Raw genomic sequence first — 17,897 nt, forward strand, 5'->3', positions numbered from 1 at the left:
TTTAAAAATATGAATATATTGGCATAGTACCTCCCTCTAAATACCTGCAGTGACATGGTTGCCTAAATGGAGATGACGTGTGTATGGATGTCTAATAATTATTATATGTGGTAAAAGTGTTCCTGGATTAGACATGAAATCAATATAATTTTATATGCTGAGATTATTCTGAACCAGTACGAAGTAAAAGATTTTTATTTTCATTTAGATGGTCAAGAAAGTTTCAAAACAATTCGTTTGTAATGACAGGACCTTAAAAGTAAAAAAAAAAAAAAAAAAAAAAGATTTTGCAATCGAGTATGCTACATAGGTAAACATTAGGCATTTTCATAATTAAGATAATCTAAAGTTGTTAATAAGCTCTATTACACATGGACTGCTACAAGTACACAATCATGATCTTACTCCTTTTAGAATAGCGCTTTAGTATTCCACTGAAACATGGCCAGTGAATGCACAATATTCTTAGTTACCATTATGAGGGGCTCTGTATATTACAACGTCTCCACTGTGTCTGCTGTTAGCTAGAAAAATGCTGGGAGCAACAGCAGCTACTAGCAACAGGGAGCCATATTAATTATTTGAAATGTGCCTCATAAGAGGAATCAGCAGAGTTTATTACAAGTCGAATATTACTTGAAAAGGGAAGGTTACTCTAACTGTTATCATAATCTATGTATCATTAACTTTCCTTGTTTAGGAAAAGAGATTAACAACCCTGTAAATTGCTATAGTAAATGTGTAAAATATAACTGCATATTCCCATCATAGAAAGAAATTGGTGGGTCCTCTGCTTCTACCCAAACCTTTTTTTTTTTTTTTTCAGAAATGGTTTTACAAAGTAGCTTTAGAAATTGAACTGACTCTGCTATTATGCTTTCTTGCCTCAAAATTCTAATTGCTTACTGAATCATCAGTATACAAAGTATAGCTACTTTGAACATTAGACATTTTGTTGTTGTTGTTGTTTTTAGGTAGCTATTTTTTCAGTCAGCATCTTGGCCTTCAAATTAGCACCTTCACTCGAAAAACAGAAAGTATGTTACAAATAGTATGTGAGCCGCAGAATGTTTTGCAAAGAAATAGAAAATGAATTCATCTACCTACTTTTTATATCATGGCTAGTGATTATTTTTTCATAAAATATACTAAGCAGGAAGGAGTAGTTTTCTATTCAGATAATAGACGTAAATCATTAAAAAAAACTTAAAAAATAATCAGAGTTATAAAGTTATCTAAGTAAGTGCTACCAAGTGTTGTTCGATATTGATGCCAGTGTGCGGACTGTATAACACTGGCCTCCAATGAAGTAAGTGCATAAACTGAGAAGATGTGTTTAGAAACATCGCAGATTGATAGAGTACTTGTCTGTTTAACCCACCAATAAAAATGTGGACTTATATTGTTTAAATATTTTTTATTTCATTTAATTTTTCTTCTAGATCATTTTCATTGTGTTTTTAAAAATGTCATTCCACAGTAAATGTGTATTTTATTTTTTTATTTTTTATTTATTTTATTTATTTATTTATGATAGTCACAGAGAGAGAGAGAGACACAGGCAGAGACACAGGCAGAGGGAGAAGCAGGCTCCATGCACCGGGAGCCTGACGTGGGATTCGATCCCGGGTCTCCAGGATCGCGCCCTGGGCCAAAGGCAGGCGCCAAACTGCTGCGCCACCCAGGGATCCCATAAATGTGTATTTTAATATTAAAAAATAGGTAGTTTCAGAGGGACCGATTTAATTGGTCGATGTTGGGATGATGCATAAGGCTCCTGTGTTTGGATAGATCCGTCTACATGGTATCATGACAATTAATTCAGTGTGAAGAAAGAGAATAGGAGATCATAAAAACAAAGAACTGTACAAAGACGTAACTGCAATGTCTGCTTAACCTTTGTTTTTCGGTCCACAGGGCAGGCACATCATGGACAGGTGTCTTACATCTCTCCGCCAATTCACCTTGACTCTGAGCTAGAAAGACCCCCTGTTAGAGGTGAGTTGTTTATTATTAATTATTATTATTATTTTTATTAGTATTTAAAGAAAAAAAACTCTATTCATTATTTTTCATGAAGACAATTAATTAAATTACAGATAGTTGTAAATATGTATTTTACAATGTAGGGCCTGTTCAAAAAGTGGGGAAGTAGGGAAGGTGTATTAAGGAGTCTGATAACAGTGCAACCTTCTTGGGTCCCCTCCCTCCTTGGGGGCTTTCTCCTATCATGTCACTGTCCCTTGCTTTGCTGCCTACCACTCTATCAAGTCTCCCTCTTTGTTTGAAGTGGCATGACCAAGAACCCCGGGCACCAATGAAGAAAAAAATTCTGTAAGACTAACCCTAAATAAAAGGAACCCATTCACCCTTGTTTAGGGGTCACCGCTTTGAAACTATTCTCCACGATCTCCTTATTTGCTGCAAATACAGGTTACTTTGTGTGGAAAAAAAAAAAAGAAATCTGATAACAGAAAGAGGAAGTGTTATTAATAAACTAAACTATGAAATACTGTTCTGAGAAATATTTGTGAAACAAAATAAGAAATGGGGATACATAGTGATTTAACTTGTGGAGGACTAGTTGAAAACCAACTTAGATTCAGAGATTACCAGATAACCATTACCTTTTTTATTGGAATTTTCTTCTTCTACTTTCTTTTTTTTTTTTAATAAATTAAGATACTTTAAGCTAAGTCATATTAACAGATTTAGTTCCTTGCAAAGTGATATTTTATATTTTACTTTGTAAATTCATTTTAGTAGTACTACAACCATTTAGTTTTAAAAATATATAAATTAAAATTATGTGTTTTAAATGGATACCATCTGTTTAAAGATTTTTTAAATAACTCTTCATACAAAAAATTAATAGTACTATTTATTTTTCTATAATCTAAATATAGAATTTGTCTTTCTGCTTTTTTGTCTTTCTGCTTTTAAATACTTATTATTTTCCAAATGTATTATAATATTCAAGGCTCATATGATAGACATTTTTAAAATTTTTATAATTACCAAGTATTCTAAGGTTTTTTTTTTTTTTTTTTAAGATTTAGATGGTGCAGGATATTTTCTTACACCTTCAACAGTGTTAATCACTTGATACAATAGAAGTCACTAGATCTGCCCCTAATAAGCATGTTTTCTATACGTGCTGTTTCCTCTGCCAAGAAAGTCTTACTTTTTCTACACAATGAGTTTCTGCCAATGCTAGAAGGTTCAGCTTTAACTTCAATTCCTCTGTAAAGGCGTCCCTGTCTAGGCACTATGGAGGAGGGAGGTGCATGTGTCTGTTCTCCAAATCCCTTGTGCTTGCCTCAGTTATTACATTTAAGACATCGTGTCTTATTTTTCAACATACATATTTCCCTCTCTCCTCCAGCCATTGGTCTATACTTGGCATATAGTAGGAAGTCATACAATGATTTCTGTGTAAGTAACAGAAAGTGAAGGGGACAGCCTGTGTTCTGAAGGATGCAGTCTCCTTGTTCAAGAAGATAAGGAAGCAGGGGTGATAATGGAATTCATGAAATGGAAGCAGAATGAACCAAAGCATGGATCTGTAAAAGTTGTGACATTTTTAAGGAAATGTGCTGGGTGCGCAGTAAAATGGGAGCAGTTCTAGAGGAACACACTGAAGAGATGTAATGAGATGGGGAAGGATTCCATTCACACGGAGAGTTTGTATTTTATCCTGGGGGAAAAAGGTCATGAAATATTTTTAATTATTAAAAAATTGTTTTTCTAGTGACTCTTGAGTGGCACAGTTGGTGAAGGGACAAACTCTTGATTTTGGCTCAGGTCCTGATCTCAGGATTATCAAATTGAGCCCCATGTTGCACTCCACACTCGGCCCTGAGTCTGATTAAGTTTCTCTCTCCCTCTCCCGTTCCCCGTACCCCCTGCACTCTCTCTCATAAATAAATAATATTTTTAAAAAAAATGTTTTTCTAAATTAGTGAGGTTTTGTATTATAACATGATATAACATTAACATAATATAATATTAACGTTATAATGTGATTTCTTGATATGGAAAAAAAAACATCTCTAAAGTTAGTACAGATGAGGAGAGATTAACAGAGGGAAGCTGTTTCAGTAGTCCAGATAAAAGGTGACTGGGAAATTAGTTAGAAGCATGTCCACTACAATAACAGGGCTGAGAAATATTTTTGAAACTATTTTGTTTGTTTATTTGTTTGTTTGTTTGTTGATTGGTCGTGTGTGAGCATGGGGGAGGCAGAGGGAGAAGGAGAATCTCAGGCAGATACCACATTGAGCTCATGAGCCCAACCTAGGGCTTGATCACATAACCCTGAGCCATCCATGACCTGAGCCAAAATCAAGAGCCAGGCCCTCAACCCAGCAAGCCACCTGGGCCTGAGAAATATTTTGAAGAGACATGACATTTGACTGAAGAGATATAGGGAGAAATGCTTCTAAGGTTTCTGTATCAATCAACTGCTTGAATGCTTACGACATAATCTCTCATGAGGAATAGAAGATTTTTAAATTGATGCATTATTTTAGACACGTTAATCCTTCGTAGAATATTGTTCCTACCAAAGATGCAGACCTGTTGATGCATGTTGGCAACTTTAATATAATTCATTTCTTCTGACATGATTTCAGTCTGATTTGGGAAGAGTACGGTAGGGACATGGGTAGGGTAGTGTAAAAATATGCTTCAATATTTAGTGCCTTAAACAAGAAACATTATACTTCTAATATTAGTTGAGTTGGTGTGTGTGTGTGTGTGTGTGTGTGTGTGTGTGTGTGTGTTGACTTGGCTGAAGTTATATGTTTAGTAGGTAGCAAGCTGGTGGGTTCTATAGGGGAGGAAACTCATTCAGGTGCTCAGGAGTCACGTTACTGTCATCTGGGATGATGGTCCTATGGCTCTCGTTATCGAGTAGTCCAGCACAGGCTCATTCCCGTTGCGGCAGGATTCCTAACAATAGGTTGACAAGTCCCAAACTTCAGATACTTTACAAGACTCTGCTTGTGTCATGTTTGCCAAAGCAAATCACATAGCCAACCCCAACTTAAAAACGGAGAAAATGACTCTATCTTTTGATTGAGGAGCCACCATGGATACAGAGAAGAGGGGAATTGGGGTCATTTCAAACTACCATAGCAAGGCAGAAAAGGGTAAAATGAAGTGAGACAAAATTTGACTGATAAAATGAAGGGATTTAGAGCCAATTAACTTAAACTTGGGAGTTACAGGCTAGACTTTTTTTTTTTTTTTTAACATTAGTTTCCTCAACTACTACGCAGAAGATCAGAAATAAGAACTTCACAAAGTCTTTGTGAAGATTAGGGATAATACATAATAGAATCTGGCATCTGGTAGGCCATAGATAAAAATGCAGCCAGCCCTATACACTTCTAGGTTCGCTTCTGTGACATATGGAAGGAAATTAGACGTTGAAACCAGGCAGATCTGTACGACCTTAGGCTGCTTCTGTCTGTTATCTGTAAAACAAGGATAATAATGTCACCCCAGCAAGTTTATTAAGATAATTAAATAAAATAGTAAGTGTCAAGTTCCTGAAAAATACTTGACATAAAGTAGACCCTGAAGGGTCAGAAAGTAGGTAGGCATTATTATAAGCACCACCATATCTAAATAAATAAATAAATAAATAAATAAATAAATAAATAAATAATAAAATAAAATAAAAACACCACTATAAAATGGCATCATCTTGGTCAAAATAGTGATGGTATTGACCTGGTAAAGAATGAGTCACTAGAATCCAGCAGCCATCTCTGCTTGACATCCACCTCAAATTGCACTCTCTACCTTAGAATGATTGTCTTGATAACTTCTAGTTCTTATAGCAGTCCTCTACATACTTTGACCCAGGGCCCTTCCTAAACTGCTCTGTGATGAATGCAATTGTAGTTACAAGTTACTAGCTCATGTACCACAATTCCACAACATTCAGAGAACACTTACAAAGGTAAATAAAGAGGCTTGTGAAAATCAGTATAACATTGGGAAAAAAAATCTTTTACTTTTTTTTTCTTAAAACTCTCTAATATTTTATTTAAAAACAAATGTTGGAAATGGGATAGAATTGGCATAATAATACCATTACTTAGTTCCACAAAATATTTCAACTTTCAACTATCACCCCTATTTTTAATTGTACAGAATACTGCTGTTGATACTTACATGCAGTCAAATTATATAAATGAACTCTACATATGTCTGTATCTATATAAACAGAGAGAATTTCTCATGTATATTATAGTTTTTTATATGGATTTATAAAATAATACATCAGCTTCTTTTTTTACATCAGGTTCTTTAAATAAAATGGAATTCTAGTTCCAATAATTGTCATTTTTTTGAGATCTAGAACTCAAGTCCTTTGAACTACTTAAAAATTAACATTAACCACTTTGCTTTCCTTTTTCTATTTTTCTAGTATAATTATATACATATTGAGAATATGAAACATTTCTCTAGATATTTCTGTCTCCCTATATTCTCTCTATATATATTCTCTTACTTTCCTTTCCTGTACCAATTTCTACTATTCTACATACATGTTAATGTTTTAGGAATTATTGCTTTACATATTAATTCCCATGTGTATTCTATAGATGTGTATTTTTATAGGAAAATCATATTTAATTTTCTGACATTCATCAAAGTAGTAGTACAATAGTTACCAATATTAGCACAGGGAATTTATGAATAGAAAATATTGACTAACCTACGGTAACATCAGATTGCTTCAGATATTTTGCCATTTTATTCTGTTTTCATCTGAAATATTTTGGATTAGTTGGTACTATATATATAAATATATAGTACCAACTAATCAATATATATTTTTATATTTATATATATATATATATATATATATATATATATATATATAGTGATTGTGTTAGGAATATTTGAGATAGTGAACGAAGTAGTAGTAACTTTAGGATTGTGTTATCAAACTCTATTCTGAAAAATAATTAGGTAAGTATATCTCCAAAAAAAATCACATTTTTTATTGCACTTTTTTTTTTGCCCCCTCAAGTTCTATACTACCTATGAGTTATTTTGATTTTAATCCACATGCCACTATTCTCCCTCCTTTAAATTGTCTTGACTTCTTTCACATTTCTATCATTTTTTTAGGGAAAAAATTATGACATGGATGAATTTGTTTGTCATAATATGTTTCTTCTTTGGTATTGTGCATTTTAATTCTGACCAACATGATCTTAGTAACCATGTGGAAAATGTAGTAGCAGTTTACCAAATAGCCTTGAATAAAATGTTGTAATCTGTATTTCAAAGTAGCAGCAATTTATAAATTTTATGGAGCTTACCCACTGATGAGTAAATTTGAGAAATTCTGTTCTTTAAATCTAATGTGATCATACATGGCATTTGGCTACATAATTTATGCCTGTGATGGCTTTATATGCATTCTTCAATTTACAGATTTTATTATGGAATAGGGGTGTAAATTCCAGTAGTTTACTAGTGCATTAATGTCACAATACATTACAAGGTAATTAACCAGAGCTGCCACTATAAATAGAAAAATAGTCACAGCCCTCACTATAAACTACTTAATAAAAATAAGATCCTGAATCAGCATTCACCATTATAGTAACTTTTTTGCCATACGTCTCATCAATCAGGACTTTAAAAAAATAGTCTCATCCAGAAGCAACTATTATTTTTAAACCTTTCATTATTAAAACAAGTTTGTTATAATTTCTTAGTTAATTTAATGGGATTGATTATATATTTCTGTATGCAAATATGTTCCACATGCTTTTGAGACATATTTCCCCATTTTTTATATTATAATTGGAAATGAAAAACTACTTTGGTAGTTTTATAGCAGATTTGTAAATAAGCACATTGGATTTCTTAGCAGGACTCATTAAGAGCTGCAGTTCTGAAGGTCATTTGTCCTCACAAACTATACTTTCTCCCTGACCTTTATTGTGCCCCCTAACCACTTACATGAAAAACCTCTTACCCCAGAATTATGTCTCTATTACAGGCAGATTGACTCAAAGAAGGTGGTTGGGTGGGAATTTGTGTAGGAAGCTGAATCAGAATCCTAAGCAGAGGTATATATTATTAGAGAATCAAATATATCAATTGGGGAATGCCTTTAAATTGAAACTTTATTGTTTTGCTTTTGATGTTGTTTTGCTTCATTGCTTTTCTGTATAATTTTGTGATAGGCTTTGCGATTATGGAACCCGACCTAGGAATTCTTCGTAACATCACTAGCAATGCAAGTTAGATAAATTCCCATCAATAACGAAGAAAAAAAATCTCTTCTGAAAAATGCTCTCCATTTATATTACTAAGAATTATATTTAGAATGATCTACTGTATAAAAAGTTAGACAGTTACCGATACTATCCACCTTCCAATATAGTAAACCACTAGTAATAATGCTGGCAAAAATGGTTTGTATTTATTTTGTATAATCTTTCTTTAGGTAAGGTCTTATAACTAATTAGAAGTCTAATGCTACATACTAAATTATGCATTTGCTAATTTGTTGATGGTTACAATGTATACTTCTAAAAAAAGCTAAAATATTTGGGCACATTTGAAAAATTACATCTATTTTTTTCAGGGTTTTTTTGTTGTTGTTCGCTACAATAAACTGAGTAATATAAATATGGTTCAATTGGCACATAATCAATGAACTAGAATAATGCCAGGCATTAAGTTTCGTGCAAATTGAATTACATTCAGCAAATCCACATTGAAAATATTTTTTAAAGTTTAAAATAAACAGATGGTCCTGCCTGGTACATCTATATTAAAAATAGGCTATAGCCAAAGATTTAGCATCACAAATTAGAGACATTAGCACACGATACTATCTAGTGGAATGTAAAAACATTTGAAATTGATTAAAATAAAATAAGAACAAGACATCTGGCATTCTTATTGAGGAGTCTCCAGGCCTATTTTTTAGTATCTTATGGTGGTATTTTTCTAACTTCTCGTGTTAGCAGACATTTTATGGTAGATTATAATTTCCTAGTTTTATCCACCCTTAACCCAAGGGAATAAAAATGAAACTTGCGTATAACAGATTGCTTTGACCATGTTAAATAATCATGCTTTTCCTATACTTGTAAACAGCAAACATATTTTTCCTGTGTTTAAAGTATGCTGTGAACACCTACACGATAGAGCTGGTTGATATTAATGATAAATATCATTCCCATTTATTAAGTATGTCTTTTGTGTCAGACACAGGAAAAAGTATTTTATATGCATTGTCTCATTTAGTTTTACAAAGATCTTATCACTTTTTCGTTCAGCCTTACTGGTCATCATCACTGTATTTCCAGCATGAAGCATACTACTATATAGTCATCCTTGAAATTGGGTTGGATTTAATCGGAGTTAAATCATAGACTTAATGGTAAAATATTCAGTATTGTTAGGAATACATATGAAGGCTTTGTAAATTATAACATACTCTACAAATGTAAGTCATTGTTTAAAAGCCAACATTTATCGTTTGAAACAATTTAGCACAATCCTGTAGGCACCTTGTGGTGTATGATTCATATATTGAGAATAATTATTCCAGAGTATAGTGTGACTTGGTAGTTTTTTATAGTAGGATCTTGGTCACCTTGTCCTGGTAGTCTCTCAATGAGCCTGAAGGAGATAGAGTTTGTTTGAATTCTACTTCCACACTGGCTCATGGATTGATATTTTTAATACGTAGACGACATTAAATAGAGGCTTGACACTGTTGTGATCTGAACCACCCCTTTCAGATTCAGTGTGGCTGATGGCAGATCCAGTGATAACAATCCCTGACTTGAATATGACATTTCCTTCATGGAGCCTGTTGCTTATGGCAAGGGAAAGTCTGAGGAACTAGGATGTGTCTAAGCAGCTATGATCAGGGTTCAGTTATCTGAACTTCACACTTCCCCGCCCATCCCCTATCCCCAGCTCCCTCTGCCCTCTCCTAAGATTGCTCCGTTCAGTTCCAGGACTAACTACTCTTTATTTGGCTTTTATTCTCATTTGGGAAGATGGGAATGTTGTTGCTTTATCTTATTCAGATAGAAAATATTTAGCATTTTCTGAATGTCACAACTTTTTATAGCGAGCTATTACCAATTAGTAGTAGTAATAATAATAACAATAATAATAATAATAAAGAAGAAGAAGAAGAATTATAAAAGTTAGGGGCGCCTGGGTAGTTCAGTGGTTGAGTGTCTGCCTTTGACTCGGGTCAAGATCCGCAGGTCCTAGGATTGAGTCCACATCAGGCTCCTCACAGGGATCCTGCTTCTCCCTCTGCCTATGTCTCTGCCTCTCTCATGAATAAATAAATAAAATATTTAAAAAGATAATTATAATACTTAACGCTTATTATACAAATTAGCTTTAAATCATACATTCAAACTGAAAATTTAAAATACCAACATGACCCTCTCTCTCCCAATTACCATAGAAAACCAATCATAATATTCTTCTGAATATTCCAATAGATATATACTGTTTTAGTAAGCATGGTATGAACATTTAATATTTACAATTAACATTTGTGCCTGGTTCTATTTGAAGCTATAATATAGATTATTAATTTCATTAATTTCCTGAATCCCATGAAGCAGGTAGTATTATTATTGTAATTTTGTGAATGAAAAAATTGAGCCATAGAGAGATTCTTTAACTACATAAAAGTCAGATTAAGTATTATACATTGGAGCCAGGGTTCAAACCCAGGCCTCTATAAAAATTCTGCTCTGTCAGTTTTTCATTTATACAAAAGGAATTGTGATTTAATTTCCAAAACAACATACTATAGAAAGTAATTGGTAATGAAACATACCACCAGCAAGGGATATGGAAGAGCTAAGCTACCCATACGTAGTATAGCATTTTAAAGAAAATTTCCCTCCCTGTTGGTCATCTTAAGAACAGAGTAGAGCACAAATAATGTGAACACTGCAATTTAATACCCAGTGACCAATAAGATTTTTGTGTATCCGCAGTCCTCTTCCATAAAAGAGAATATCTTTGTTGTAATGTTACACTGCTACTTTTTACTCTTTTCAGAAAGTATCTTACTGTTTCTCTTAAAAGAAGTATCAAAAATCATACCATATAAAAAAGAAGTCAAGTGTTGTGATAAAATATCCTATTTTATGGTTTTCAATATTCTCTCCCACAAATGCTTATTATTTATGTAATCACCAGAAAATAATTTTATACCAGTATACTAAAAATTCATTGTCTGATTGCCTGGAGGAGACAGCCAGCTGATAGTTGTGTTGACTGCTACTACCAAAGCCTAGGGTGGGGTGAAGGAGGAGGTTTTGACTTTCAAAACCTTTATCCCCACTTCCTGAGTACTCACAGCTGCACGGTTTCCAACTCTTTGGTGTACTCACACAGAAGCACTCATGCACACCCTCATACCGCTCAGGAGTATCTTGTTTAATGTAATAATTCTTACTTGACAATAGTTAAAAGTTTGCGTGATAAAATTTATATAGGGTAAATCCTTAAATTTTAAAAATCCCTTTTACTCTTAGAGTCAGTTGCCTAAGATTAGATACAAATCGCTTTTCTCTCGAAACATCTGTATACCTGGACAGTAAGAACAGTAAGCACTGGGACTGTTACGGACACAAAATCCACTTACATATCACTACTTGATGAACGAGGATCTTGTTTCCTCAGCTGCTAAAAGGCATATTCTTCTTTATGGGAAGTGTCGACTTTGGCGATTACTCATCCTATAACACCTTGAACATTATTACCTTCCCACTAAGAGGCACTTAGCTCCCTCGATGTGTACTAAGAAGCACTTTTCTCTTTGCTAGTTGTATCTCTGGGTCTAGCAATTACTTCTAGTTCTTAAGAGTCCAGAAAAAAAGAAAAACAATTTCCCTCACTGGAGCAGATGCTCCTGTTAAATTTGGCATTACGTTCTCCTAGGTGGAGTCACATGGAAGTATGCAGTTTAAATACTGATGCTTGCATTTAATCTGCTAACCCCACCCCAGTGGGCTAACTGTATGATCATGGAAAAATCTGATCGCCACAGCAACAATCTGTTCCCCAAATTTGCTTAGCACCAAATACCAAATACGATGTTATATGTGAAAGTGCTTTATACCTTATAAAATGCGCTGTCGATATTGCACTTATAATTTAGCAGCAATCCTTATTGTTCCAGTCTGAGACTCCTGGTAGTTCATACATGGCAAGATCAAGAAAATAAGTCCTCAAGAAAGTTTACAGTGTCTTATCCTCCTTAAATCCTACTGGCTTAGTTATAATACGCTTTTATATTTAAAAACCAGTTTTTTTTCCTGTGACTGTCTATGCATTTAATTTCAAACATGTATCAAAGGATAAAACTATAAATCAGCTTTTTTTCCTGTGTTCTTCCGAAAGACTTTCATTCGGTGTTCAACAAGTATTTTCTATCTTGTATCTTAAGCATGGGTTAGATTCTGAAGTTAGCAAGCAAGGTCAAAAAACAAAACAAAACAAAAAACAAAGCCCACCTTCAGAAACCCTCTAAATTATCCATGAAATACAGCATATCCAACAGTGAGTTTTTCTTTAATATCAGAAAATGTGAATACAGAAATACATAAAACCTCTTTTGGCTGTGGTGATACCTATTTGATGAACAGTGTGGGAAACATGGAAATGAAGAGACACTGTCCCCTGTCCCTACCCTCCTATCACTCTGTGCCATATGGTCATTGATGAAAATGCCACATGGGATTTTTTTCCCAAATTATTTTTGAATGCATATAGTTGAATTTAAGTCAGACTAATTTTTTAAAGATTTTATTTATTTATTCATGAGAGACACAGAGAGAAGGCAGAGACACAGGCAGAGGGAGAAGCAGGCTCCTCACAGGGAGCCTGATGTGGGACTCGATCCTGGATCTCTGGGATCACGCCCTGAGCCCAAGGCAGATGCTCAACCACTGAGCCACCCAGGCGTCCCTAAGTCAAATTATTTTTGATGTGGCAGTACTATACTGAACACCAGCTATTTGCCATGCACTTTACAGGGGACTGACAATGCAGTAATATGCAAGAAAGGAAAGAAGTTTGTCCTCATGGGCTTTCCCTTGTATTGGAGGGAGTCAACAATAAATCAATTATATATTACATAGACAAGATTTTGAATGGATTATGGTTAGAAAAACCACTCTAGAGAGCTGACTATTGAACTGAACTGTGAAGAATAAAGGTCAGTGGCATATTGGGTTGTATCCACTCTTTATATATTTTGGATACTAACCCTTTATCAGATATGTCATTTGAAAATATCTTCTCCCATGCTGTGGGTTGGTTAAGTAGGTTGCCTTTTAGTTTTGTTGATTTGTGTCTCTCACTGTACAGAAACTTTTTTATTTTGATGTAGTCTCAATAGTTTGTTGGAGACATATCTAGAAAAACGTTGCTACAGCCTATGTCAAAAAGATTACTGTCTGTGCTCTCTTCAAGGATTTTTATGGTTTCAGGTCTCATATTTATTTTTTTTTTTCAGGTCTCATATTTAGGTCTTTAATCCATTTTGAGTTTATTTTTGTGTATGGTGAAAGAAAGTGGTCCAGTTTCATTGTTTTACATGTGGCTGTCCAGTTTTTTCAACATCATTTGTTGAAGAGACTTTTTCCCATTGCACATTCATTCCCTCTTAGTCAAAGATTAATTGACCATGTAACTGTAGGTGTATTTCTGGGTTTTCTCTTCTATTCCACGGGCCCATGTGTCTGCTTTTATGCCAGTCAGTACCATATTGTTTTATTTTTTTTTAATTTTTTTTTCCATATTGTTTTAATTACTACCACTTTGTAATATAACTTAATATCTGGAATTGTGGTACCTCCAGTTCTGTCTTTCTTTTTCAAGATTACTTTGTCTAGTCAAATTCTTCTGTGGTTCCATACAAATTTCAGTATCATTTATTCCAGTTCTGTGAAAAATGCTTTGGTATTATGATAGGGATTGCATTAAATCTGTACATTGCTTTGTGTAGTATGGACATTTTAGCCATATTCGTTCTTCTAGCGAATAGAAGTCTGTCCATTTTTTTTTTTTTTGCATTGTCTTGAACTTTTTTCATCAGTGTTTTGTAGTTTTCAGAGTATAAGTCCTTTATATCTTTGGTTAAGTTCATTCCTAGATATTGTAGTTTTTGATACAATTATAAATGGGATTTTTTAAAGGGTTTATGTATTTATTTTGAGGTGAGGGAGGAGCAGAGAGAGAGGGAGAGAGAATCCCAAGCAGACACCATGCAGAGCATGGATCCTGATGTGGGGCTTGATCTCATGACCCTGAGATTACCACCTCAGCTAGAAGCAAGAGTTGAGTGCTTAATCCACTGTGCTACCAGGTGCTCCTGGGATTATTTTCTTAATTTCTGCTGCTTCATTATTAGTGTATAGGAATGCAACAGATTTCTGGACATAGATTTTATATTTCATGACTTTACTGAATTCATTTATCAGTTCTACTAGTTTTTTGGTGGAGTCTTTAGGATTTTCTGTATGTAGTATTATGTCATCTGTAAATAGTGAGACTTTTACTCCTTCCTTATTATTATTTGGATGCCTTTTATTTCTTTGTGTTGTCTGATTGCTTTTGCTCAGCCTTCCAGTACTAGGTTGAATAAACATGGTGAGAATGGACATATCCTTGTCTTGTTCCTATTATTAGAGGAAAAGCTCTCAGTTTTTCACTTTGTGCTTTTCACTGTCGTTTTTTCATATAAGGCCATTGTTATGTTGAGGTATGCTCCCTCTAGACCTACTTTGCAAAGGGTTTTTATCATGAATGTATGTTGTACTTTGTCAAATGCTTTTTCTACATCTACTGAAATGATCATATGGTTTTTGTCCTTTTTTTAAATTGATGTCACATAATCATGCTGATTGTTCTGTAAATATTAAACCACCCTTGCATCCTGGGAATAAATCCCACTTGATCATGTGTATCATCTTTTTTAATGTATTGTTGGATTCGGTTTGCTAATATTTCGTTGAGGATTTTTGCATCTATATTCATGAGAGATCTTGGCTTATAGTTCTCTTTATCTGATGATAAAATGATTAAAAAATAAAAAGAAGAAGAATGTGAGTTGGCCATATCTAGAAAAAGTTGAAGGATGTTGTAATCAAAGGCCCTAAAGTCGAAAAATCATGGTATGTTAATTTATTTGTTCAGTAAGCAAATACCGATAGGGCCTCGTATGTGCCAGGTTTCAATGGAATTGTGCAGTTTACAAGTCTGTCAAGACTTCTCTTTTCATGAAACATACTCTAGACAAGGGAGAGAAGCTAGAATGAACAAAAATTAAACAAGTAAACGGACATGATACTCTCTGGAACAAAATGAGATAGGGAACTAGGGATATAGGCAGAGTACTTATATGGGGCTCAGATCAAGCACCCTTTTTTCCCCCAAAGTAAAAACAGAGACGAACAATAGTTAAAGCAGTAAAAGCAGATATTTTAAAGAACTTTGCAATCGGGGAAAAGAGACCTCAGTATAGAATGGGCATCAACTCCAAATATAGCTTGGGCAAGTGGGAATGTGTAGTCAGGGAATGGGGTGGGAAGTTATTGGATGGATAATTACTAGGAGGAAATGTCAGGGATCAGGGGAATTCTAGAATCAGTTCTGGATAGAATTCTTGCAAAAGACAGGCCCGAGGGATCGGACATCACCATCACCCAGGGAGTAGTAGAAGATGAGAAACCTGATTAGATACAGAGAGCAACCAGATATGGAGGGTGGGGGGCGTTGTGGCTAAAATGACTTAGTGGTAGGGTTCTTGCCATAACTGGATTTTACACAAGTATACAATGGTCCCAAAGGAGAGTTCAGGAGCCTAATTAACGTTTGGTCAAGCAAAGAGTTTTTGCTAGCCTAGCAGGCCATGAAAGGAGTTGAGATTTTAAGAGCTGTGAGGGTTTAAAAACCCCTGAAGGATTTTTACACCAAATACTACAGAATCTGATTGTGATTTTTAAAAAGATGGCTCCAGGTGGAGAATGGCTTAGAGAGAGGTAAATCCAATCACATTGGCATTGCCTTTCCTTAAAATTTCACTTACAGAATTCCCTCTTGCCACTTAAATTCTCTGAAGATTCTCTTCCCTCCATCTCTTCCATTTTCCATATTACTTGCTTCTGGGTAATGTGTGGCTTCTCACTCTGATTCAGAAGTAGCTGAAGGATTTGGAAACAGGCAAATTCAAATCGCCATAGGAACAAGTGCTGAGCCTTTTGGAAGCAGGACACATGCCTGGACTCCAGTAAAGGCCCACGGGAGGGGTTCTAGTGCCTGCAGGAAGGGAAAGCATTTACTAACACATAACCAATGAAAAGACTGCATTTGCTCAATTCTTAGGCATCAAATTCTCAAGCTACACACAGAATATTGGTTCTGTTAAAACAGGCATCGTTTTAGATTCTTGGCTGGTGATTGTGCGGCTGTTAATCTGTTGGTGAGGTTAGTCTGTAATTGCCTCTGGAACTGGACAAGGCTTCCATGTCTGTCCACAATTGATATGGTATGAACTGAGAAGAAAGAATCTGGCAAAAGGGCTTTTAGCTTAGATTGTAATAGACCCCTGTGTGTGAAGCTAGCAATTCTAAGTGTCCTACCTATAGACATTGGGAAACTATAAAGGACTTCAGGCATAGAAGACATGAATAAAACTACTTTGCATTGAAATGTTGATGAAATGCTTAGGATGGATGGGAGCAAAGAAAATCAGTTAAGTTATTTCAAGAAAGATTTCTTGAAAGTGCAAACTAAAAGAAGTAGCAATGGGAATAAAAGAGTCATGATGGATTCATAGATACTGTAGTTAAAGCATAAGACTCAGTGATTGGATATGAGAGAGAAATAAGAGATAATTATTGGATTTCTAATTTGGATAATTTGTGTGGATATTGATAGTGTTCTGGAAGACAAGGATAGTTCATGTCTAAACTAAAGATCACCCATTATTAATTTTTGGAAAATACGTGTAACATCAAATATGATTGGAAATTGTTTCCTTTCAGTCTATGGGAGATGTAAAAAAAAAAAATAATTTCAAGAGTATCTGAGACCTTTAGCCTTTTACAAGTAATTGAATTGGCCCTTTGGTCACCAGGTGGTTAGTTATCACAAGATGTAATTTATTTAGAAAAGTATGACTAGTGGATTTATGTGACACTGGGTCTGATAAAGTTCTTTCCTGGAACCTGAAAGGCATGCCTGCCAGACTTTATTTAGGTTTTAATGAATGAATAAATGAAGCCAGGGCTGTAGAGTGAAAACCACCTGTGGTTACCAAATGGTCCATGCCTTTCTTTTGTTTCACTATTTTGACCAATTGTACTTCTTCATTTCAAATGTGTGTGTTCATTTGAGAGGGGAGCCTCAGGGCACGCTTGTTTGTTGGTTAGATAAAACTATTCTTGAAGATAGAACATAGAACATACAGGCTGCACAGCAAGCATATAAAACCCAGAATACCAGATGGAAAATATCTTAGCCTTGTACTTGTGACTTTTAAAGTTAAAAAAGAAGAATGGGAGGTAAACATTGAAATTTTACTTGCATATTTTTTTCTGTTATATAAAAATGGGTCCTTGATATCTTAGAGAAAATGGGTTTAGAAGCAAATACTCAGAGTTGTAAAATCACCTCCCCCCCCACCAGAAACATTTGTGGTATTATTTTTCTTTATAAAATCTACCTAGCTAAAATATTTCCTGATGAGTTTAAATGCATATGAACTGCTGCTCTGGAGAATTTCTTAATTGAGTACTTCATTTTGCACTTTATTGAAATGTGTACTTTGAAAACATTGGTGAAATTTGCCATTT

The 17,897-nt window shown here is 34.6% G+C and overlaps 1 protein-coding gene across 26 annotated transcripts in view; it reads left to right on the top strand.

The window, feature by feature from the left end:
- Positions 1–17,897, top strand: part of ADGRL3 (adhesion G protein-coupled receptor L3) — an 802,670-nt gene that overhangs the window by 570,959 nt on the left and 213,814 nt on the right. For all 26 annotated transcript variants that reach the window (XM_041725369.1, XM_041725367.1, XM_041725376.1 and 23 more), the window contains one exon: positions 1,918–1,998. In XM_041725369.1, coding sequence (XP_041581303.1) covers positions 1,918–1,998 — 81 coding nt within the window. The remainder of the gene's footprint in view (positions 1–1,917; positions 1,999–17,897) is intronic.

This window comes from Vulpes lagopus, chromosome 12 (assembly GCF_018345385.1).
Source record: "Vulpes lagopus strain Blue_001 chromosome 12, ASM1834538v1, whole genome shotgun sequence".
Lineage (NCBI taxonomy): Eukaryota > Metazoa > Chordata > Mammalia > Carnivora > Canidae > Vulpes > Vulpes lagopus.